Source organism: Dermacentor silvarum, chromosome 5 (assembly GCF_013339745.2).
Source record: "Dermacentor silvarum isolate Dsil-2018 chromosome 5, BIME_Dsil_1.4, whole genome shotgun sequence".
Lineage (NCBI taxonomy): Eukaryota > Metazoa > Arthropoda > Arachnida > Ixodida > Ixodidae > Dermacentor > Dermacentor silvarum.
Genome location: NC_051158.1, coordinates 156,088,524 through 156,111,969, shown reverse-complemented (window position 1 = coordinate 156,111,969; position 23,446 = coordinate 156,088,524). Strand labels below are relative to the sequence as shown.

The window sequence follows — 23,446 nt, the reverse complement described above, 5'->3', positions numbered from 1 at the left end:
GATCGGCAGTGCGTGCACACCGCCACCTCCGAAGAATACCCCCTGAAGAAGGAGCCGAAGTGGCTCCGAAACGTCCGGTTAATACATACCCTTACTTGGTTAGAGTCACTGTCTAGTAAATCCTATTCAATACAAATGTATTTTCTATGTTTCGAACGGGACTTGTGACTGATGGAACTGGGTAAAAAAAAAGTGAAATTTTGATGCTAAATGTGCACTCTGTCGATGCAGCACGAAGTGCATGCATCACGATAACATACATTGCAGGTACGAACCGTGCCCTGCCATCCCATACTACAGATCTTAGGGTTCTTTACATAAAATCATACTGACATATTTGGCATGAGGAAAATGAGCACAGCATTCTGAAACTCTATGCCGCCGCACTCGCCTGCTGCGCTCTGCCGCGGACTCCCTCAGCCGGTGCTCGGGAAGTGAGCGCGCGCGCCATCTGGTGAGCTTCTACACAATATGCCTCGCGCCGAGGCCGCCGCTTCTTCCACTACCCAATATTTTCTAGTGCACTGTAGCCGGAACCATTACGACGAAGCGGAGTGCGGAGTGGTGGAGTTGCCAGGAGGCGCAAACAAAGGTCAGTGCTGCGTATTTATGTGCTCCTTTCGGTTGTTGTTCAGTGAAGCGAAAAATACCAGATGCTTAGCCTTTCGGGTGAAACTGCGACACATTTTTTATGTGCTCGTTTCGGTTGTTGTTCAGTGAAACCAAAAATACCACTGTGTCGTTGGATACCGCTACGCTGCCCTATGTATTCAGTTGAATTCAGGCACGCCTTCCAAACTCGCTCCACGAAGACAATTACTGCTTATTTAGTCCGGTAGCTTCATTTGAGTACCATCCCGGCGGATTTGTTTCCAGCGCGCGTAATAGAACAATCTAAATGACGGCATGATGGCAGTTTTCCCGCCAAATTGCGGATGACGAGACAAAGGGCGAAAAGGCAAATCGAATTAATATGCTTACTTCGTCATTTACGCTGCCTTAAATTCTGCGCGAAATTTTTTTTCGTAGTGCGCAAGTTCACTTTGTTTTTGCAAAACGTAATCGGTAAACGGTAATTCGCCTCAATTGGCGTGCTCATGGGCTGGAATCCGCTCGACATTTATGACTCCGACCACGTTGCTAGTTCGCGTGTTATTTTCCCAGTAATCTGTATGCCTCCTTACAGTATGTTGTTAGTAAGATATTGACGGTCGCTTTAGCTGACAGTGGGTGTGAATCTTCGCTCCGTGCGACCGCGGGTTTGCCGCTCGCGATCTCCTCGCGCTCACACGCTTAGCAACTTCCAAGCAAATTTGTCAGAGCTTGCGTCCTTGGACTTAATGGTATTTGTTAAAAACTTGTGGGTTATTCCCGCTGTTGTTTTATTCTGCTAGATAGCATGGATCTATAGTGCTTGCGAAACCGGTATATTCGTCTCGGGAATCTTTGTCCTTGCCGCTTGTGCGCACGTAATGCACCAAGGAGAGCGTGACATGCCATTCCGCATAACTGTTCATGATGGTTCAAGACGTTGGCGGATGCACTGCCTAGGTTTTGCAGTGTACGTTAGGTAGTTTCGTGTTTCTTCAAATGCCGCAGGCCTTTTCATATCTTATGTTCACGCCACCCTTAGCTTGCTCCCTGACGTAGAGAAATGGAAGGGACAGTGGTTGTCTTAGTAGCGCGAGTTCACACTGCTGTCGCTTCATAACTATTTTGGGGCAGCTTATATTAGTTAACAAAAACATTTCATTCGTGGAGGGAAGAAAGGGGGGAACACATGCCTGGCCTGGTATTCAGAAATTGTGCAGCCATTTCTATGCCGTGGACGTCAGTTCTGGTAGCACGACAGAACAATTGCCTATAACGCGTACGAGCTGAATAAGTTCTTACATCGGTGATGTTCCCATAAAAATTATGCCATTTCTGCGCGTCCTCAAACTAAATATACTGCAAACATAGCTACGTTCTCTGTTCGACAATAACCTGTGCAGAAACCGAATATATCTGTACCCTCTTGGATAGTTTGTGACAAATATTCCTGTTTTGGTATGAAAAATATTAATGAAAACATTATTTCCAGTCTCTACACGAACCCTTCGCGTCATGGCTTTGGTATGCACTGTGGCCGAAGACATCTGGGGCGTACCGAGGGGTCGTTGTGGCGAGTGCGAGTGCGACGGGTTCCGGCGCACTGTGGAGCTTATAAGCCACGAACGAGTGCCGCTTGGGTGGTCCATATTATGCGGACATTCACCAGTCGCGCATGGAGCATTGACAGGTGAGCCTAAAGTATGTTCACATATGTTTATGCCCAAGTGTTTAGCCTTGAAACCTTACCAGGACTTCGGCAGTGGATGGTTTTTTTTTCGTAAAAAGGCTCCTCTCCAATGTTTTAGTTGGTTGGAACCACCTGTCCTCAGTGATAAGCAAGCATTCTAATCGATTTTGGTCTGTGGGGTCGTAACTGGGTCAGTTGAGCATTGCAAACGAGAGAAAAAAAAAGCCTTTAAACTGCAACCCATGGAAAGGAGCAAGATATCTAGGACATGTGGGATCTCTTCCTTCACTTTCAGTCTTGTTCTTTTTCTCTAGCTTTTCTGTGTGCTGAAGTACAATACAACTAGTACATATTTCTAAAATAAAATAGATTACCTAATTGTAACTTCAATTATATATCTTTTTTTTTGTGCACCATCATTTACAGCGTCATATGGGATGCACCGAGGAACACACGAAGGTATGCTGTTCGTTATTATCATGACTCTTCTGGGTACTATGTAGAAGGCTTTGTTTATTTGTTGAGAGTATTCTTCTACAAGATAGGCTCAGTGCGGCCATAATAAAAAATTCTATAGTATGCATTGAAGCTGACGCTGCAGAGGCGAAAAAGGAGTGGTGCACACATCATATTTGATCCTCTGATTTACCCAAGAAAATTAAAACCCCTATAAGCGTTTCGAGCAAATGTCTTAGCAACTCATTGCTGACAATAGATCACCTGATGTTGAAGGGCACGCTACTATAATTATGGCGAAAATCAGTGCTTTGTCGAGTGAACATTGTTATTTGGCCTGTTATTGAAATGACATGTACAGTAAACCTGTGTCACTGTGTACTTGCTAAGCCATTTCTGGGATGGAAAATTCGCAAAAGGTTGTGGGTGAGTGCGTGCATGATACTTGTAGGTAACAATGGCTCATAAAAATGGAGATAGAACGGGTCCACGTACAAAAGCGGGGCCAAATTTCCAACTAGATTTTGGTAGTACAGAAGTGGGAAGGTCCAAGTCCCACGTGTTGTACATGTTCCCTTTTTGTCCCCATTTCTTTGCACTGTTAACCACAAGATGAAAAAAATGTCACAGTTTCGCCCTAAGGGCGAAGCAATGAATGCGATAGCAACACAGCAATGTCATACGAAGTAAGGTGAGCGGCTTTGGTAACAATATGAATTGTAGTAAACATGAGCTGATTAAGTAAGCAGGTGTGCTGCGGCGTAAGTAGACCGACATGAAGAGAGACTCGATGACCACGAGAAGGCGCGTGTCAAACGGTGGTGTTGATGAGAAGCGCTTCCCGTGGGCAGCGCGCGTGCGAAGGGACACACCTGTAGCGCTGCACTGCCGATCCGGGCAGCATTACATGTGTAGCGTGCGTTGGAAAATGTGGCCCGACTATTACTAACTGAATGAACAAGCGTGGTGTGAGCGCGCACAAACAAACATGAAGAGATCACACTGAATGACTGCAGACAACGACTGTCAAAACGCTGGCAGCAAGCATACGCCGCTGCGGGCGAAGGTACGTGCGGTCTATCGCTTCAACAGGAACTGAGCCGCGAATGCACGGCTCATAAAGGTCAGAGCCGTGTGGAGATAAGAGACGGTGCGGCGAGCGACGAGCGCGGTTGTTGGCAGAAGAAAAGTGCGCCCCCCCCCCCCCCCCCCCCCGCTTCCTCCGGCGCTGACATCCCGCTTCCTTGCTTGCGCGCGGGAGAGATAAGAGACCGTGCGGCCGAGCGACGAGCGCGGTTGTTGGCACAGTAGAAGTGCCCCCCCCCCCCCCCCGCTCCCTCCGGCGCTGGCTTCCCGCTTCGTTGCTTGCGCGTGGGGGATTGAGTGCGTTCGCTCTCCGTGATAGCGTGCGTCCCAGCACGCTTGCGCTCGGGCATACGGCGCGCGGTGAAGATTTTATCTATACGGAACCTCACGGCGACGACGACGGCTACGGCGACGCCGACGGCAGAAATCCGGTTGCAGTGTCCATATAATTGCTATCGCAATAAAAAAAGCGCTCTCGCACCCCTAAACAACCACCCCCACCTCATTCTTCTTGAGGTGTTCTACAGTGTTATATTCGGTTATGCCTACTAGTGCGTTGTGCGCAGTCTTGCTTTCTTGTGACGTATGGTTTAGCGAGGTTTCATAGGTAGATCATTTACTGCATTCTTAGCAGCCAACTTACAAATCCTCCTGCCCTCTTACGAAGCAAACTCACAACTGTAATCTGCTTTGAAATTTTCAGAAATACCGAAAATGTAAGTACTTGGAATTAGGTTCAATTGAAATGCTGTAAAGTTTTTCAATTAAATCTCTGTGAATTGTGTACTTTATTGTGTACTACCCAAAACCAAAATGCACACATCGGTCCACTGAGAGATTAGTGACTCACTAGAAAAATGATCTTTCGCAACGGGACCTGAAAACCTCACGTTCTTGGAAGCAGTAAGTTCAAAGCACTCGCAATTATTTTTATCTCCAAAGTCTGCCTGACGGCCATGCAAATCTCCAAAGTCATCCAAAGTCTGACGGCCATGCAAATCACCGTGGAAGGGGAGGACATCTCCTCCGATGAGTTTGAAAACAGCGTCGGATGGACTACGGCGGTCAGCAAGCGCAAGTCTGCTACGAAGAACGCGCCCAGGCAAGGTGACCGCGCCTCGCCCGCATCACGTGGCGAGAAACGAAGCCATACTCCGGCTAGTGTGAAGAAACGTATCACTACTGCTTCGAGGCTGCCCCACTTGCCAAGGGAGCACATTCGAGTCATTGTTCGCCCCCGCGGAGGCCTGGACATCAAGAAGGTGGGACATCTTAGGGTCGCCCAAGCCCTAACCGTCGTCGCAAACCTACAAGCGATTGATATTACGGAGGACATCATATGCCCCAACATGATGCAAAACATCATGATCGTGAGCACCCCCTTGAGAAGTAACGCCATGGCGTACGCAGGGGTGGAGGGAATCACCATTGGCGAAGCCAACTACGAGCTTAATGCTTACTTCGCCGCCCCCGAAAACTCATGCAAGGGGGTCATCCACGGCGTCGATCCCGCCATAGAGCAGGAAGAATTACAGCGCCTCATCATCCAGCCCAAGAACCCCAGCGCTCTCGAGGTGCGGCGAATTAAGAACACAAGCACCGTCATCATTCTCTTCGACGGCCTTAAAGTGCCCGATTACATCAAATGCGGCCCAAGCCTGATGAAATGCTCACTCTACCGCCGACAAACCGACATCTGTTACGTCTGTGGTAGACTAGGTCATCGAGCCGATGTCTGTCCGGCACCGGAAAATGTCATCTGCAGGGGGTGCGGTATGACCAACCCCGAAGATAATCACGTATGTTTTCCCAAATGCACCCTCTGTGGAGGGCCTCACATCACGGCAGACAAGGCCTGCAAGCAACGCTACCAGATGCCCTACGTAGTCCGTCGACGCCGTAGAAGACGACAAAACAAGCAAACAGTCCGGCTGACGAATTCGCCGGCTCCCTTGAAGTCAGCGCTAATCGGAGGTTCCACGTCACGGAGTCGTTCACGTGACCGCGTCTGCACCTGCGGCGGATCCCGCGGGCGCTCGGCGGAGCGCTCGACTTTCCGGAGACGCACGGCTTCGCGAACCAGATCCGGCTCCAGAGGGCGGTCTCGCTCTCGCGTTCGGGCGCACACCAGCAGCAGCAGCGGCGGCGGCAGTCCGGGATCCAGCTGGGCCGACCGAGTCAGGAACCCGCCGCCCCCACCGAAAAAGGTAACGGGGGTCCATCTCCAGAGCATAATAGAATCACACAACTAGAAAAGGAAAACAGATTACTAAAGCAGGCACTTGACCAGCTCCGGTCTGAAGTAGCCGCACTCAAAAAAGACGATCGGAAGACGGGAGAAGAGTGCACCAGTCAATCTGCGCTGCCGCCTACCCCTGTGGTCGAGGATCCCATAGAAGTTCAAGTAGCAGAACCGGTGATTCCAGTAGAAGTTCCAGTAGCAGAACCTGTGGTTAATGGTCAAACCAAAAAGAGAGCACTATCTCTGGCGGGCGGACAGCCGAAAAGCGCCCTCTCCAACCGCTTTGACAAATTCGAAAACGCCACCAACAGTCGTTTAGACAAGCTTGAGGCTGTATTAGACAAGGTTGTAGAAGCAATACATACCCTAGTGGCCAGGTGCGACAAGCTGGAGACGGCAGTCTCGAACATGTGCCTGATGCAAGGACACCAGACTGGTGTCAACACTAACACACAACATGGCGGTGCACCAAAACAATATGGAAATATGGCAATGGAACTGCAGAGGTTTCCAACCAAAAAGGAATGTCCTCCAACAGTTCATTCGGTCCACAGTAAAAAAGCCACACGTCATTCTACTACAGGAAACCCTCATAAACACGGTGTCAATACCCGGCTATACAACACACACATGTCAGGAGGTAGGAAAACGAGGCGTCAGTACCCTGGTAGCCAATCAATTCACTTTTATCGTACACGACATTGGCTGTAACTCCAACAAGGTCGAGCATTTGCTCATTGAAATTATTCCTGGGAGGTACCTCAAAGAGAGCATCTTCATCCTCAACATGTACAGCTCGCCCAACGATCATAAACAGAGATTTACCAACATCATCAATAAGGCAGTGAGCCGGGCCAAGGCGTGTCCGTTACTGGTGGCAGGGGACTGCAACGCCCCCACCAAGCGTGGGGCTATCCCCAGTCCCGCCTCAAAGGGATAGACTTGTGGCAGGTCACAACCAACCACAACCTCCTCCTTCTCACAGATCCGGCGTTCCCCACAAGAACCGGAAACTCCTGTACGCGCGACACTACTCCCGACCTGTGCTTCGTCAGGGGCTTCAAATCGGCCTCCTGGACCAATCTCAACGAGAATCTAGGAAGTGATCATAACATTCTGGTCACAACCCTAGAGGTTGGATGCAAACCTCTACGTGAATTTGTGTTTACTGACTGGGAAGCCTTTCAAAAAATCCGGAAAACGCGCTGCCAGCAAGAGCACCAGAGCACGATAGTTAACCTGGATCAATGGACCGAGCAGCTCAGGGCAGATATTAAAGCGGCGACTAGGAAGATACAGACCAACCTCGAAGTCGACCGGGTGGATAGTCGGCTGGCACACCTACTCGAAGCAAAAACATCGCTACTGAACAGGTGGAAAGGGCAAAGGCTCAATCGGCGGCTTAGAAAAAAGATCGCAGAGCTTAACAAAGCCATTGAGGAGCACTGTCGGGTACTAAGCCAACAGCAGTGGGATGAAATATGCAATTCGGTTGACGGACAAATGAGAGTGGGCGCCAAGTGGAATCTCCTCAAGCACCTACTAGACGCAACCAATGCTAGATCCAACCAAAGTAAAGTACTAGAGAGAATCGTACATGAGACCACTCGCCAAGAAGACGTGTCGAAAGCCCTGGATAACCTCGCTTGCCGGTACCTCCCCCTGGGCTTGGCCAACCCAGACGACTACCCAACGTATAGGGGCGGTTCGTGCCCAGAGTTGGACGCCCCCTTCAAAGTCTACGAGGTCAGGGAGGCCCTACACTGCCTCAATGCCAGGTCCGCGCCAGGGCCTGATCAAATCACCAATAAGGCTCTTAGAAACCTTGACGACGACTCCATAGCGTGGCTTACAGAAGAAATCAACAAGGCCTGGCAAACAGGTGAAGTCCCACGAGGTTGGAAAGAGGCTCTGGTAATCCTCATTCCGAAGCCCGGCAAAGCTCCAAACCTATCCAACCTCAGACCGATTTCCCTTACATCCTGTGTAGGAAAGGTAGCGGAACACGTAATTCATAATCGGATTTCTAAGCATGTCGAACGGAGCGGTCTCCTTCCCTACAACATGGTGGGCTTCCGACCAGGCCTCTCGACACAAGATGCAATGAAATTAATCAAGACTCAAATCATAGACCAAGATACGAGAGACGTGCGGGGAATTTTCGGGCTTGACCTAGAGAAGGCATTCGACAACATATCACACCGACATATTCTGGAATCCATCTCGGATCTTAACTTAGGACAAGCCTTTCACGGTTACGTAAGATCATTCCTGGAGAACCGCAAAGCCACGCTAAAGCTTGGAGACCACAAATCAGAAGGGTATTCACTCGGACCGAAAGGCACGCCTCAGGGAGCAGTGCTATCGCCCTTGTTGTTCAACCTAGCCCTCAGGCAACTGTCGGTATCCCTGTCGGGAATCGAAAGAGTTCACCACACGATATACGCCGATGACATCACTATCTGGTGCACCGGCGGCAGCGAAGGGCAAGTGGAATCGAGCCTACAAGAAGCAGTCAACCGTACTGAAACCTTCCTCGATGGCACAGGCCTACGATGCTCGACAACGAAGTCTGAACTACTACTCTACAGACCGGTCCGCAAAGGTCCTAAACCCAGGGGTTGGAAGCCCCTGGACGAAGTTGACATAGAACTACACACCAAAAGCGGGGCGAGCATTCCTAGGGTCGACACCCTAAAGGTGCTGGGAATGTTCATCGAGTCTACCGGAGGTAACATCACGACGCTCAGAAAAATCACGACCAAGACGGAGTGCATGATTGGATTAATCAATAGAATCTCCAACAAGAGGAGCGGTCTAAAGGAGGACAATCTCCTACGGCTATTCCACGCATTCTTAATGAGTCACATAATTTACGTGGCTGCAATGCACAAGTGGTACGCTTCTGAAAGGCACAAGCTGGACACGCTCATCCGTAAAAGCATCAAAAAAGTGATAGGAGTACCAATAAACGCCAGCACGGACCGCCTTCTTCAACTAGGTGTACATAATACACTCGATGAAATCATCGAAGCTCAGGAAACGGCTCAAGTATCACGACTCTCTAGCACCCCTGCTGGGAGGGAGATTCTCGCGGTCTTAGGAATCGGCTCCACTGTAGCGATGGAACGCACATGTGAAATGCCAGATTACCTACGGGACAACATTACGGTTGCTCCTTTTCCCAAAAACGTGCATCCACAACACAATGCGAGCAGGCGCAAAGCTAGGGCTGTGGCATTGCTCCGGAGCATAAAAGCCTCGCCTCACACGGTCACTTTCGTTGACGCGGCCCAGTACGAGCACACATCGGACTTCGTCGCAACGGTGGTCAATCACGACGGACACGTCACTTGTGCGGCCTCCATCAGAGACAGCACCCCGGCTAGGGCAGAGCAGGCTGCGGTCGCTCTTGCACTTCTCGACGATGAGAGAGCTGAAATATTTACTGACTCGAGGGCGGCGGTTCGGGAATTTGCCTCTGGTGCCATCGCCAAGGAAGCTCATCGAATTCTCAAAGGCAAAGTCATCCAGCCACATACAATCACGTGGTTCCCGGCCCATCTCGAACCCCAACTCGACTCCCTCCGCAACCTCAATGGCATCGCACACGTCCAAGCGCGCGAACTAACCCTCCGCGCTGACGCCACTGCAAGTCGAGGCTCCGTCGATTCTGGGCTCGTCGAGTTCCGTGACACTCTCTCCACCTTCAACGAGGTTACCAAACACTACTACCTTGGTAGAAGACTATACCCTCCCCCACACGGGACACTAACCAGACCTCAAGCTGTCACACTACGCATGCTTCAGACGGGATCATATCCCAACCTGAATTTATTCCACTACATCAATCCAGACTGCTTTAGTCCAGACTGCCCTAGCTGCGGACAATGTAGTACTTTGGAACACATGCTCTGGGGATGCCCCTCGTTACAGAGGGGCCCGCATCGATGCACTGCAGAGGAGTGGAGCTCTGCTCTTCAGAGCTCTGACCATTCACGCCAATTTTGCGCTGTCCAGAGAGCCCACGATGCGGCGCTGGAGCTTGGTCTCCCCGTCCCGACGTGGGTGCGGCCCGCGGCTTCGTCGCCTCCCTGAGAGGGGGCAACAGAGCTTCTCAGGACCTCCATTAAAGTTCTTTGTCTGTCTGTCTGTCCAAAGTCTGCCTGGAAAACTTGTGGGTAGGCAGATGTATCAAAGTATTTCAGTATGTTACAGTATGCTACACTGTGCTGACTGACAGACTGAAAAACATTACCGGATAAATTTTATATTTTAGCAGTTGAAGCCTAAGTGAAAGGCTCTGTGTTTAATATTTTGCTTTTTATACAGAGACAGGTATTGTTTAAAGCTGTAAATTGCTGCAGTTTGAATGTGCGGTTCAATTTATACATAACTTAATATACACCTAAAAACTGGAAATAACATGCAGTGTTAGAACAATTTTGTTATTACTTTTCGTAAGTGTAAGGACCTAAAGTGCAAACTTTAAAGAGACACTGAAGTAAGTTGTAAACATTGCCTAAAACATTACTGGAGCTGAGAATGCCTAGGCCGTGTTTTTAGTTTTTCTTGCAATTAACATGCATATTTTAAGTAAAACAGTGCTTAAAAGTATCATTTTCATTGCACCTTCCTCCCCTCCGTTTTTCGGACGTTGGCTATGACGACACTCTGGAAAGTCCGCCGGAATACATTTAGCAGATTTATATTATTTTAAAATGGCACAACCAATGTGTGAGTAAATGAATAGTCAATATTACGTGTAATGTGGGTGGATGTTTGAATTTTGATGGTTGAGATGGCATGAAACCACACTGCGAACCAGTGGAACATTGTTACAGTACTTCGTGCAGTGGCTGTGAACTGCGCATGGTGTTTGCTCTTTCCGTGCATTGCGGCCAGCTAATGCTGTAGATATCCACTAAATAGTCATTAAACTGTGCAATGCAGCCAGCCACAAATCAACCTTCCACAAATTCATCTCAGGGTCCTTAAAGGCAGGACATAGCTTTTATTATGCATTTTTTATCTTCCGCTGAAAAGTGGAGTATTGTTCAGAGAGAATTATAATCGTAAAGCAGTGCCAGTGCACAGGAAACGTTGCAGAATATCATAAATCACGAAACAGTTCGGAGAATTGCCTATTAAAATTTTAAACAAGTTGAGTGCCTTAAGGAGAGCTCATTTATTCAGTGTAAATGTAGGGAAATGGCAGTTTTGGTGGGTACTTTGAATTATGACAGAACATGTTTATGGATTATAAACATAAAATGGGTCATACTTTTAAGAAGAAACGTATAATCTACATGGGAAAGGTTTTGCGCAAAAAAAATGCTTAGTTCCACCGTAGCAGGCTTGCTGAACTGTTTTAAGTACGTGCAGAAAAAGCTTGAAATCTTTCAAGTTATCATGATTGTCGCTAATTGTTTACCACGTAAAATAGTGCATCTGGGATGTCTTGCAGTTGCTCCTCCCCTGGCAAGAGGAGAAATGTTTGCTGCCGCAGCACAGCCAATGGCGGCGGCCGAGCTTGAGCCCCACACTTCAGCTGAAGTCTCAGCCCCAACAACATCCCCTTCAACGTCGTCCAATCTGCAGCACACCACGGTGACAGGCTCATATTCAACTACACCCGATGTGATAAGTGACCTCTCGACTTCTGCTTTGGTGCCAGCACCAATAATGTCCCAGCCTCAACTTCATGTGTCAGCTCCACTCCCTGCAAACCTGCCGGTAGAGTTTACTCATATGTGCCAGCACTGTACATTTTCAACTAAGTACTTTAGCCGGTTTGCCATCCATATGAGTGAAAATCACCTTAGAATGAAGCGGTACACCTGTTTCACCTGCACTGTAACATTCGGTGCCCTTGCACGATACAAGAAGCACTGGGATGAGAACCATGCAGTCTCTTTAACCACTGCTGGATACCCATGGTGAGGGCCGGTTGTGCACCATTAAGCCCAGAGCATCCTAGTGCTGACCTTGAGTACAAGTGCCAGCCTCCTTCATTAAGTGACGAAGCACGACTTTCAGACTTGTGCCGAATGCTAGAAGGGAAGCACAGGTGTACAAAAACTGCTGTTGACACTGTTGTTCAAGGTGTGTCAGAGATGTTTCGCGCGAAAGATTTTTATCTAGATATTTCGCAGCTGAAAAATGACAAGGGGAGAAAGCTTTTGTATGAGCATAACCACATTTATGTGAGGCCTTGTGAGAAAATACTTCCCAATGGCTCTAAAGCTTATTACGTACCACTGAGGCAACTTTTGGCAAACCTCCTGAGACACCCAGAGGCAGCCCAGTACCTCTTACGTCCAATGTCCTCATCAGGTGATGGCTACCTCAGAGATTTTAATGATGGTATGAGATTTCGCAGTCATGCACCGTTCAAAGAGAAAAGGAATGCTCTCGGACTACTAGTGTACTGCGATGATGTGGAGATGGCTAATCCATTGGGAATGAAGCGAGGGGCCTGTGGAAAACTGACGATCTTCTATATCATGTTTGCAAATTTCCCACCTTCGAAGCGTTCACAAACGAACTCAATTTTCTTTCTTGCAGTAGGGCAGTCAAACGATCTTAAAACTACCGAGTCTAAAGCAGAATTGCTGCAGGACTTTCTTTCAACAGTAAATGAACTTGCAGCTGAAGGTATTGTCTTCACAGTAGAAGGAACAGAAACAAAACTCTATGGACAGGTTCTTGCCTTTCTTGGGGACAGTCTTGCCTGTCATAACATTGCTGGGTTCAAGGAGTCTTTTGCACCTAATGTCAGGTATGCGTGCCGACGTTGCAGTGCTCGTACTTGTGATTTTCCAAAATTTTCCAGACACAAAGAATGTCCTTTGAGGACGGATGATGAGATCAGCAGGCAAGTGGCACAGTTGATGAGTACAACTAATGTGACCGAGCGGATTGAGCTATCGGCTTCCTGCGGCATCAATGGCCCGTCCATATTGAACCTTTTCACAGGTTTTTCATTAACTTTGGACCTGCTATTTGATCCAATGCATGTGCTCCTCGAAGGCATTATTCCAAGGGAAATAAGCATGTTTTTGCACTACCAGATACAAAAGCGACGCAGTTTTACTAGGAGACAGCTTAATGATGCAATAGCTAATTTTAAGTTTGACAAGGCAATCAGCTCCAGTGAATACCCAAGGCTGTTTGATGCTTCCCTAACGTTAGTGTCATCAGCGAGTGCAACGGCAATCCTCATGCTGCATCTACCTTTATTGATAGAGGGGATTATTGCCACCAATAACTTGGGCCCAACATTTGAGTGCTACATCACAATGTGTAAAATTGCCCAACTAATGCTATCGCCAGTAGTGAGTGCTGCAGCAGTTGATGAACTTGAGTCACAGGTTGTTAAACACCAGAAGCTGTACCGTGCCTGCTATGGTGATGTTGGTTTCACATCAAAGTTTCACATGCTGCTCCACTTAGTGGAACAGATAAGACAGCATGGCCCTGGCCACCATCATTGGACTATGAGGTTTGAAGGCAAAAATGCCCTGCCAAAATCAAAAAAGTTTTTTAACTTCAAAAATGTTCCATTCTCAGTGAGTGAGTTTTACCAACTCAACCTGTCGCATAGTATGTGGCACGGGAATGGTGAGGCAAGGAGTGGTTTCCTTGATCGAGATGGTGGAACCATTAGTGATGGGCTGTTTTTGCTGACGCGAGCCTTTGTTCAAGCAGGCCTCCCGGCTTCTTTGGTTGGATCTGTGGGCAGCTCGTTGAAGTCTGTCATGTGTGAAAACGTTGAGGTGGCATTGCACAGTGTGATGATGACTCGGACCTCTTCTGGGGGGATTGGATTTCTTAAAGTGATCACAATTGTTCGTGTCTCAAGCCGAGATTTCTTTCTGTGCAAGCTGTTAATGTTGCGGCAGTATGATCCTGACATTAACTGCTTTGTTTTAAAAGAGACTGGGCATGAGACAGTTGTCACAAAGGAGAGATTTCTTCTCCCATGGCCTCTGTTTTTGTATGCAGGTATCAATTCTGTACGCTGTTTGTCTCGCTACTACACCCAGCTGCCGCATTGAGAACGTTATACACCATGTAATCGCTAGCAAACCTTTTCTGTCATTTGTTAGGATATGCTCAGACCTTAATGATGTAATGTGAAAGCAAGAACATGCTTGTCCTTTTTTTGCTGTCTTGAATAAAACTATAATTTCAGTTATTTAAATAACTGTAATTTCTTTTCCACCTATCTAGCAAAAAATGTATTCTAGACCTAACAGACACCTATGCTCCGTTATCTTCGCGTCCCACAAGACAATAACATTCACACAACTTCACCCCTATCTTTGCCCGTACTAACAATTTTATATACTCTTTTTCTTTTTCCTCGCACGATAACAGATTGGAAGAACCTGCCGCACCATATTTTTATTCTGGAAGCATACTAAAATCTATTGAAAATTATTGTGAACTGTTTCTGTTCTTGTACTTTACTATGTTATATACCTGTATGTTATTTTGCCACGCCTGTATTATGTATTTGGTCGTGTACATTTTTTCTGTAACAGCCCCACCCTGCTCGGCCCATTTCCTGGCCTGCAGTATTTTCTAAATAAATAAATAAATCAGTTTCAGGTTTTGTAGTGCTTCGTGTGCAAATAAAAGCATAAATGACTTTTGCTTATTTTTGTATAGGCTAGAGGGCAAACACTGGCTTACAAGCAATGGAACAAGGAATGCATACCGCAATTTTCCTCGTATTTGAACCCATTCTTGAATGGACATGATTTGCCTGTCAAAACAAGGCAGCACATGAAAGCCCAATTAAGAGACGAAATTATTACATTCTTGAAGTAAGTACGCACTATCAGTTTTGTAACTTCGATTGTCTTTGTTTTGATATTGTTGCATTACAAATCAGTTGTCAATTTTTCAGTGAGAACAACTTGATCAACAGTCCAAGTACAGCAGTCAGAAGGTGGCAGTACGATGCTTTTGGTAGCACGTTGGCGGAGACTTTCCCGGAAATGCAGTTTGAGGCAAGAGGCCCTGGCAAAAAAATCGCAGATCTTAATTTTGGTTGGGTAAGTTAGTACTTTAATTTTTACTTTTACACGACTCAGTTCATAGGAGTGTTCATCGTAGTGAATACTAACTTAGGAATTCATTGTGAACGTCAATATTTTCACTGCTCTTTGAGAACTACCATGTCTGGCATTAGTTTTACGTTCAGCCTGTTTTGAATGCAGCAGGTGGTTAGAAATGACTAATATTTTGCATTTTTGCAATGTTTGCCCTTTGAGGCTTCCTACTGTAATATGGCATTGCGGACATGTCCTACGTGGTTGCTGCCGTAACATTGTGGCAGTAACTGAAGGTTAAAATTTTTTTTTGCTCCACTCATTATTTGAGAGGTGCTGCCATTTGTCTGGGCCTCGCAGGAACTGATTTTAATGTGGTTTAGCTCTCGCCTCAGTTTGTTTAGCTCCAGCTCCCGGTGCACCAGGTGCTCACGTGGCCTGTAAGCGCGACCAGTGTTGTCTGCTTCATCGAATATGTTATCCTGTTCGCATGCCGCACAGTTTACTACAGACACTAGCGTGCTTCCTGTAATTTTTGTCTCACTGTGCAGCGAAGATCTTTTAAACTGATTGCTTTGAACTTTCTTCGGTCCCTGTTTACTGCAGCCTGTTTAAAACAATTCGAATCGCATTGTCACGTGGTACCCGCTTTGACATGGCACTTGCTTCAAGGTACATTGCCATTAGTGTTCATAAAGAAAGCCTGCAGTTCAACTACAAACATGAAATTTAATCAATTTTTCAGTTGATTCCAGTGACCAAATAAGCCCTAGTATGATAATTTTTTAAAATGATTGAATTTGTGCTTCAAACAGGCTGTAAATGAAAGAATAAATTCGTAATAAATTCTATTTTAGTATCTTGCTACCCTGAGAATGTCAATTATTTTGTATAAAGTAGTCGCGAACCATATGGAGACAGCTTTCACACCTTTTTAAATAAATGTTCACCAACGCCCTGTAAACTGGTTGATTTTGTTTGTCAGGGTGGCATACCAGTGCAGTCTGCTGTTAAAAGAAGTGCTATAAATGAAAGGTACCCCCAAATACAGGTAGAGCTCTTAAGCAACGCTAGTTTTAGATCAGTATTGGACTGGTAAATAAGGTTTAATTCCTCTTTTCAGATGCATTGACCAGACCACAGAATGTGATGCAACGATAAAATCTTCGAGAACGAATGTAATAGGCATGTAGTTATGATTTGTGAGAATCGTATGCAGCAGCCTAACCCACAAGCAGTTCTAGTTTGGCTCATGCAACCACGCAGGGTATATACCTACAGGATAAGATTTGACGTGGACACACCTTTGTAACATAAATTTTGCTCCGCAACACAAGATTTATTACATCCTGTGACTTGAACAGTAATATTTATATGTGGTAGCAACATTAAAAAACCACATTCTGAATACATCTGTTATGTATTTTGTTATGTTGGATGTATAAGAGCATATTTATAACCATGCCATATCAAGCACTCGATTCTCGCATAATCTGGAAAGGCCACTACCATGTGAGGTGTATACCACCATGTATTTCAACGTTGACTCATGTTATTTCAGAAAGCATTCATGCGATCTGTGAGTGCAACGAGGAAAACGCGGATGCTTCGGATGAAAAAAGTATCTGACAAGCCTGCAGAAAGTGACCACACTTCCAGCAACCCAATCCCTTGTCCTGATGCACTACTTGAACTCAAGGTGAGAATTTCATTTTTCAAAGGCCTTGTTCAAACATTGCCTGACAACATTGTAGTTACCTCTATGGTGAAAGTGCCAGCTGATGATATTACGTTTATAAGCAACCACCGGCGACTTCTTGCATTGCTAAACCATTTTTCGACAGGCAAAAGTGAGATATCTTGTGGAACTACTAGATGTTAACTGGTATTGAGGGTTGTGCTGGCTGTAAGTCCAAGCATTTATGCCTATTATGTACAGCTGTGGCAGACAAAGAATGTAAGGAATGCCTGTGCTGCTACTCAATTTGGAAGCTGCACTTGCGTAAAACAATTTGAGGTTCTAGAATGAAAAAGCTTTATTGGATCACTGCCTTTACTTCCTGTGTTGTGCCCTGCCATCATTTCCTTAGGCTCTAGCTTCCAGTCAGGGGGATTTTGTATTTATTTTTTTGGTGAGCTGCTTGCCATCTCTTCAACTATGCTATCAATTTTCATTTATGTGCATACATTTTCTGCATCAGGTGGAATGCATTTAGCCATTTTAAGTGTTAACGTAAGGCGTTTTTTCATGGATGTTTCTATGTGTGGTATGTCAGAAGCACAAACACGTAGCTTATTTTATAATATGCTTTGCTGATGTGTACAGTTCTTTATCTGCTTTGCTTTTTTGCCTAGACAATTGAGGACATGGTCACAGATCCCTTTTGCATGGACCTTGGGCGAATGAAAATGCTTTTGGCTGCAACTGCAGAGGCCCGCAGCTCCAATGCGCCAGATGATTTGCCATCATACTTTTTAAATCCTGACGTGGTAAGATCACTGATGTTTTTCAAATCGTGTGGGTCTGCTCTGTAAGGTTAAGAGTGTTTTATTTTGTAAGCTGTGATTTATGTTTAGTCAGCTGTGCTCTGTCTGGAGCATTTGATAAATGATAAAGTGAGTGCTCATTTACACAGACTGGCTCGCACTTTATAACCTTTAACTCTGGTGAAAAGGCATTGCTATAACAATGAATGTTCAAAGATCTCATCCAAGTCAAGATGAATACAGACTCAACTCTGCTGCTTGAGTAATTGTGTCAAGGTGATATTTCCTCTCATCGTATCGTTCAGCAGAAATTAAAGTATTTGAAGCTATTCTAGGGCCTGTTTTTGTTTCAGTGGGCCATAAAGTGTCAGTCAATATGCATTTCTTTCAGCTTGCCTTTGAAGCAGAAATAAGGTTCAGAGAAACAGTGGAGGCTGTGGCGGCCAAGCTAAGAAAAATGCAAGAAATTTTGGACCGCGGAAGTCTAATAGGACTTGAAGAATTTGTTCGACCCAAGAAGGCTGATGCTGCAGTTTTTATGACAGTAAGACGGCACTTTCTGATCTCTTGAATGCAAGGGGACTGATAAAAAAAGAACTTCATGGTTGTATTTCCGTACACAAAATACCTAAAAAAGTATGGTAAGGTGGATTTTAAATAAGAGTTTTTAAATCATGTTTTACCTGTAAGTTATGTTAAGCATCATAACAGCACTGTAAAGCACATAATGGAGTAAAGAGGACATTTATAGTGGGAAAGTGCATGAAGTGTGAAGTGTGCAAAGATAAGTATATTATTTGGTTGGGGACTAAAAATCCCTGAAGGCTGGAAAAGCCGATTGATGTTCAGGTCATTCAACCAGAAAAGTGTAATGCTTTTTTCAGAAATAAAGCAGCGAGTCCATTCACACTAAACAATTGTCTATGTGGCATGCTCATAGAATTTTTGTGCACACTGGCACCTTTTGCAGGTTTGAAAGAAAGGAAACCAAGAAATCATAGTGAAATAAATCATTAGTTTTATAAAAAGGGTATCATCACAAACACCACAATTTAAAGCCATTGTGTAGTTAAAATTTGCTGCTTCTCTTTTCTTTAAAGGCACAAGAACTTGGCAACAGGTCTCCACCAGGCCCATGCATTTTGAAAGAGAATGGAAACTTCAAAATTGCCTGGAAGAAAAACATTGTTGCTTTACCTCCTGCATCATCACCTGAGAAGGCAGTCATCCTCCTGTTGACTGTATATTTCATTTTAAACCTGTCGTACCCATACGCTTTTGGACAGTTTTTGGGACTTGTACAGACAGTTGTGAAGGGTGAGCCATTTGACAGTGGCTTGATGTCGTTTAAGGTAAAGTCTTTGTTCAAAAACCTCAAGCAGTCAGGCCTAATATTGACGTGCTAAATGTTTGGTAGGAAGAAGCAGTATGTCAGCTGCAACAGTGTGAAGTCATGCCTTTTACAATTTTGTATTGCCAAGGCACGCTGGCTGTAGGTTTCAAGGCTGGCTTTTTTTTTGTTTGTTCAAGATATCTCACTTGTATTTTTCAAGGTTGTATTTTTCAAGTTGGTATATAAAGATTTCTCACTTCTTTTCCAGAGTCGCTAACCTTTATATTTTGCTGTTGCCTTGTTGACCTTTAAATATGTGGAACATGCTTCCAGATATATTTGGGGCATAAAATTTTACAAACATTACACTAGCTTTCATGGTAGTATTTGGGATGAGTTATCACAAACTACACAAAGTTGAGGCAAGTAACCTGCCTGGAGTGGGAGGCTTTTTCAGGTGCTTATCAAGTGTTTTGGTCACGATTAGCTTTGTATTATACGTACATGTGTGATCAGCCATCTGTATTGTTTCTAGTGTTTGTGTTGCGATATTTGCCACATGCTTCTGGCAAGTTCTCGTGTGCAATTGTCTCATTTTTTATTTTGGCTTGCACTGTCCTTTCCCTTTAATAACTCATCCACTACATTCTTCCTTTGTCTCGTCTTAATTAAACTCTGTAAGCCCATTGCTTTATGCCGTTTTCGTATAATTCTTAGAGTACTGAATTCTTTTGGAACGGGGATGCATAAACTCAGTAAATGGCAGATGGGTACTTGCACCTTTGAGTTACCTTATTTCCTGTGATAAGCCAACATATTTTATAGCCTTGTTTAATGTTTCTTTTTTCCATAGACGATGTGGAAGTTTATTTGCACGTGGTGCACTTCTGTTTCGGGCCATTTTTATTACCCACTTTTTTAATATAGGGGCATATGTGTGAATGCCACCTAGTGCCTAGTCTCTTTTCTTTTTGCTATTTGTTCCTTGTTGACTAGTCATTTTCTATGAAATTGAGACGAACGTGCATGTCTTCAGTGTGTGCAATACGGATATTCAATAAAGTTTACTCATTTTGAAAAGCAGTGTAATAATTTGTTTCATAGGTGTTTTAATTGAGGTACCTTGTTTCTTTTAAATGCAGCTAAAAGCAAGAACAGGATCCGGCAGGCAAAGCCAAGGTTTCCACAGTGCCATTCCAGGTACCTCAAACCTACTTTTATATAGAACTGTGCTCTAATAGGCAACTGCTAGGAACTGTCGTGGACCACACTGCTGCTAAAATTTCTACTTTCCAGTTGTTGGTATCACCGCAGGCCACATGCCTTGGCATATGACCGCAGTTTGTACTGACAAGAGGAAAGCAAAAACATTGCACAAGTGGGAACCCATCGACAGCTTCCTAACTGTCTATTCGAACATTGTTTTATATAAAAAGCAGGTCTGAAAGTACCTGGAACGGCGTACCGGATATAGCCATCACTATTTTATGCGGATCAACGTTCCAGTAACTGAAACAACCCTTTTATTTGGAACAGGGTTCCATATACTCTTATGTGGAACGGCGATCCACATAATTAATAAGTAAAAATAAGTGGCGCACTGTTCCATATACTTTTTAAAGTATCTGGAACGTGGTTCCAAATATATAACTGGAACATTTTTGCAAAATAGTTGCAGCTACTAAGTGGATCTTATGTGGAACCAGATTAAGAGTGTAAGGCGGAGAGGCCACAGCGTCTTACACCAGCTTCTTACACGGGCCGTAACGCGCTAGCACAAACGCGTTAGAAACGATCGAGAAACGCGGCCTTTCGTTAATGTTGGGTATTTATTGCCATCGTGGTGCGTGTGTCCATGTCCGCTTCGTGGCGTAGTGGGCTAACGCCGCGCGCTCGGAAGCGAGGGGTCCCTGGTTTGATTCCGCGCTACGGACACAACTTCGGATTTTTTTTTCTCATTTTTCTCGGACTGGTTACACACTACTGGTTACACACTACTACTTCGACGACGGGGACGAACGGGTGCCGCTATAAGGAGCTTCGCCCCTAAAAAAATCGCTGCAAATCCACGGGATGAATGATGATGAGTGGGCGAAGCTCCGGAGGGAATCATCGGATCTCCCGCTTAAGGGGACGCTAGCACAAACGCGTTAGAAACGTGCAGTACTCTCTAGTAAGGGGGAGCGGCCACAGCGTCTTACGCAGCCATTTACACATGCCGGAACGTGCACCGCGTTTGCCGACGCCATCACATGACTGCTGAGAGAGTATACCCCCCGTATTCATAAACGCTTCTCGACTTGAACTTGACTTGCCACCGCTTTGGGCAGCGCGTTCGAAACGCGTTGAAGGTAAGGCGGAGAGGCCACAGCGTCTTACACCAGCTTTTTACACGGGCCGTGACGCGCTAGCACAAACGCGTTAGAAACGCGGCCTTTCGTTAATGTTGGGTATTTATTGCCATCGTGGTGCGTGTGTCCATGTCCGCTTCGTGGCGTAGTGGGCTAACGCCGCGCGCTCGGAAGCGAGGGGTCCCTGGTTCGATTCCGCGCTATGGACACAACTTCGGAATTTTGTAGCGTTAGCTACACTGGACTAGCCAAGCCCGTTTCGCGCGGCACATCAAGAGCCGTGCTGCGCATGGGCAAGGATCAGTGATGTCACACGGCTTGCGCACCGGAGCCGGCACCTCTCGCGCACTCCGCCGCCGGTCTGCGCATTCCGGAGGAGTGACGTCGTAGCCGTGGTAGACGCACTGGCGCCGGCGCGCGCTCGCTGTGCAGTCGCCGTCTGACACTGCGCTGGAGCCGCTGCGCTTCTGACTGGCGTTTGTGTGTGTCATTGGAGCAGCAGTAAGCATGACAATCAAGCTAATCCTTGACAATCTAGACTAGAGCACTGCACGGGCTCGGGCTTACCCGAAAGCCCGGGCCCGGCCCGGCCCGGGCCGGATAGAGCAGTTTTTTCACGGGCTCGGGCCGGGCTCGGGCACGGCGTGTGCTTTTTGACCCGGGCCCGGGCCGGGCTCGGGCTTTCTGCGAGTTATTCTCGGGCTTCTCAACTCTGAAAAACATGTATTTTTCGGTCTCGGGCCGGGTTCGGGCCAGTTTCGAGTGGGGCTCGGGCCGGGCTCGGGCTTAAGGTAAAGGGGTGGCGGGCCGGACCGGGCGGGTAACGTAGATTATTTCCGGGCCCGGGCCGGGCCCGGGTCTCGCCATAAAAGTTTGATCGGGCTCGAGCGGGCCGCCCAAAATCGGCTCGTGCAGTGCTCTAATCTGGACAACCAGGAAAGCTAAGAATAATCAGCTGAACCTTTGCTAACGCTACCTATATCCTGGCATAGCCGAGCTAAGCCACTGCAACATTTTTTTTCTCATTTTTCTCAGACTGGTTACACACTACTGGTTACACACTACTACTACGACGACGGGGACGAACGGGTGCCGCTATAAAGAGCTTCGCCCGTAAAACACCGCCCAAGTACTCCGAATAGATGGTTGACCAGCGAAGCTGAAACCTGCGGCCCCGGTGTTTAGCTGTGGGTTAATCACGACGCTGTATTGAAGCGTTTCTCAATTATTGCTTAAATGTTTGTGTTTCTATTGGAACGCAAACGCCAATTGCGGGCGGATGCTACTAACCACGACGCCAAGCTAACTGGAGGTATCGAACGCATGCGACAACGGCGAGCCGAGGAGGCACCGTTGCGGGCAGAACAGCGTCAACGTGGCAATGGCGGGAACGCGTTCGCCAAGGCCAACGCCCGCTTTCGGTGGGAGTTTCTCGAGCGGCACTTTGGCTTCAGCTGCGACGAAACGTCCACATTGAAATCGCGAAGTGGAACGCAAGCACCAATGGCGGGCGGATGCTGCTAACCACGACGCCCAGCTAACTCGAGTTATCGAACGCATGCGGCAACAGCCAGCCGAGGAGGTGGCGTTGGGGGCAGAGCAGCGTCAACATGGCAATGGCGGGAACGCGTTCGCTAACGAGGTCACTAACGGCGCTGCCAATGGCGCGCGTGCTTGGGTGCGACGTAGAGAACGACGTAACTGACGGCGCAGCCAATGAAGACGTTTAGCGAAACATAGGACGAACGGTTTGTCGTTTCGTCGAGCCATACTGGTGGCGAGGAGTTACGGAGTCGCCATCTGTCGGAAGCGCCTTGCTTGCGTAGTATGATGGATAACGCGGCGCGCTCCTCGTAAGTTTGGCTGTCGGCGCTCAATAAAAACACAAGGGAAGAGCCCTTCTGGCCATTTGTGTAAGTACTCTCCAAGCGTGAGAAGTTTTTTACTGTCAAAATAATAACCTTCGGCAAACAGAAAGCGCAGACTAGTTTACAGGCGCTATCTCTTTAAAGAATACATACAGTCAACGCCCATTGCGCGCGGTCTACGCGCTTCGTGCCTGAAAGGTAGGCCATCGCTGAGAGCAAGCTATGTGAAATATGTTCTTATAGTGTACTGTCCGTATAACCACATGGAGCATAAAAAATG

At 46.6% G+C, this 23,446-nt stretch overlaps 1 protein-coding gene across 3 annotated transcripts; it reads left to right on the top strand.

Annotated features, from left to right (window-relative positions):
- The first annotated feature begins 536 nt into the window (after positions 1-536).
- On the top strand, positions 537-20,585 carry LOC119453813 (uncharacterized). 3 transcript variants are annotated; one of them, XM_049668539.1, is made up of 10 exons: positions 537-592; positions 2,084-2,281; positions 2,708-2,740; positions 11,533-11,801; positions 14,742-14,899; positions 14,983-15,130; positions 16,689-16,826; positions 17,483-17,617; positions 18,006-18,158; positions 18,715-20,585. In XM_049668539.1, the coding sequence occupies exons 2-10, from the start codon at positions 2,107-2,109 to the stop codon at positions 19,018-19,020; spliced, it is 1,515 nt and encodes a 504-aa protein (XP_049524496.1). In that variant the 5' UTR covers positions 537-592; positions 2,084-2,106; the 3' UTR covers positions 19,021-20,585. The 3 variants fall into 3 exon arrangements, with proteins under 3 accessions (XP_049524496.1, XP_049524497.1, XP_049524495.1); XM_049668540.1 differs by lacking the exon at positions 537-592 and having other exon boundaries at positions 1,941-2,281; positions 11,533-11,675; XM_049668538.1 differs by lacking the exon at positions 537-592 and having other exon boundaries at positions 1,941-2,281.
- The last annotated feature ends 2,861 nt before the right edge of the window (positions 20,586-23,446 follow it).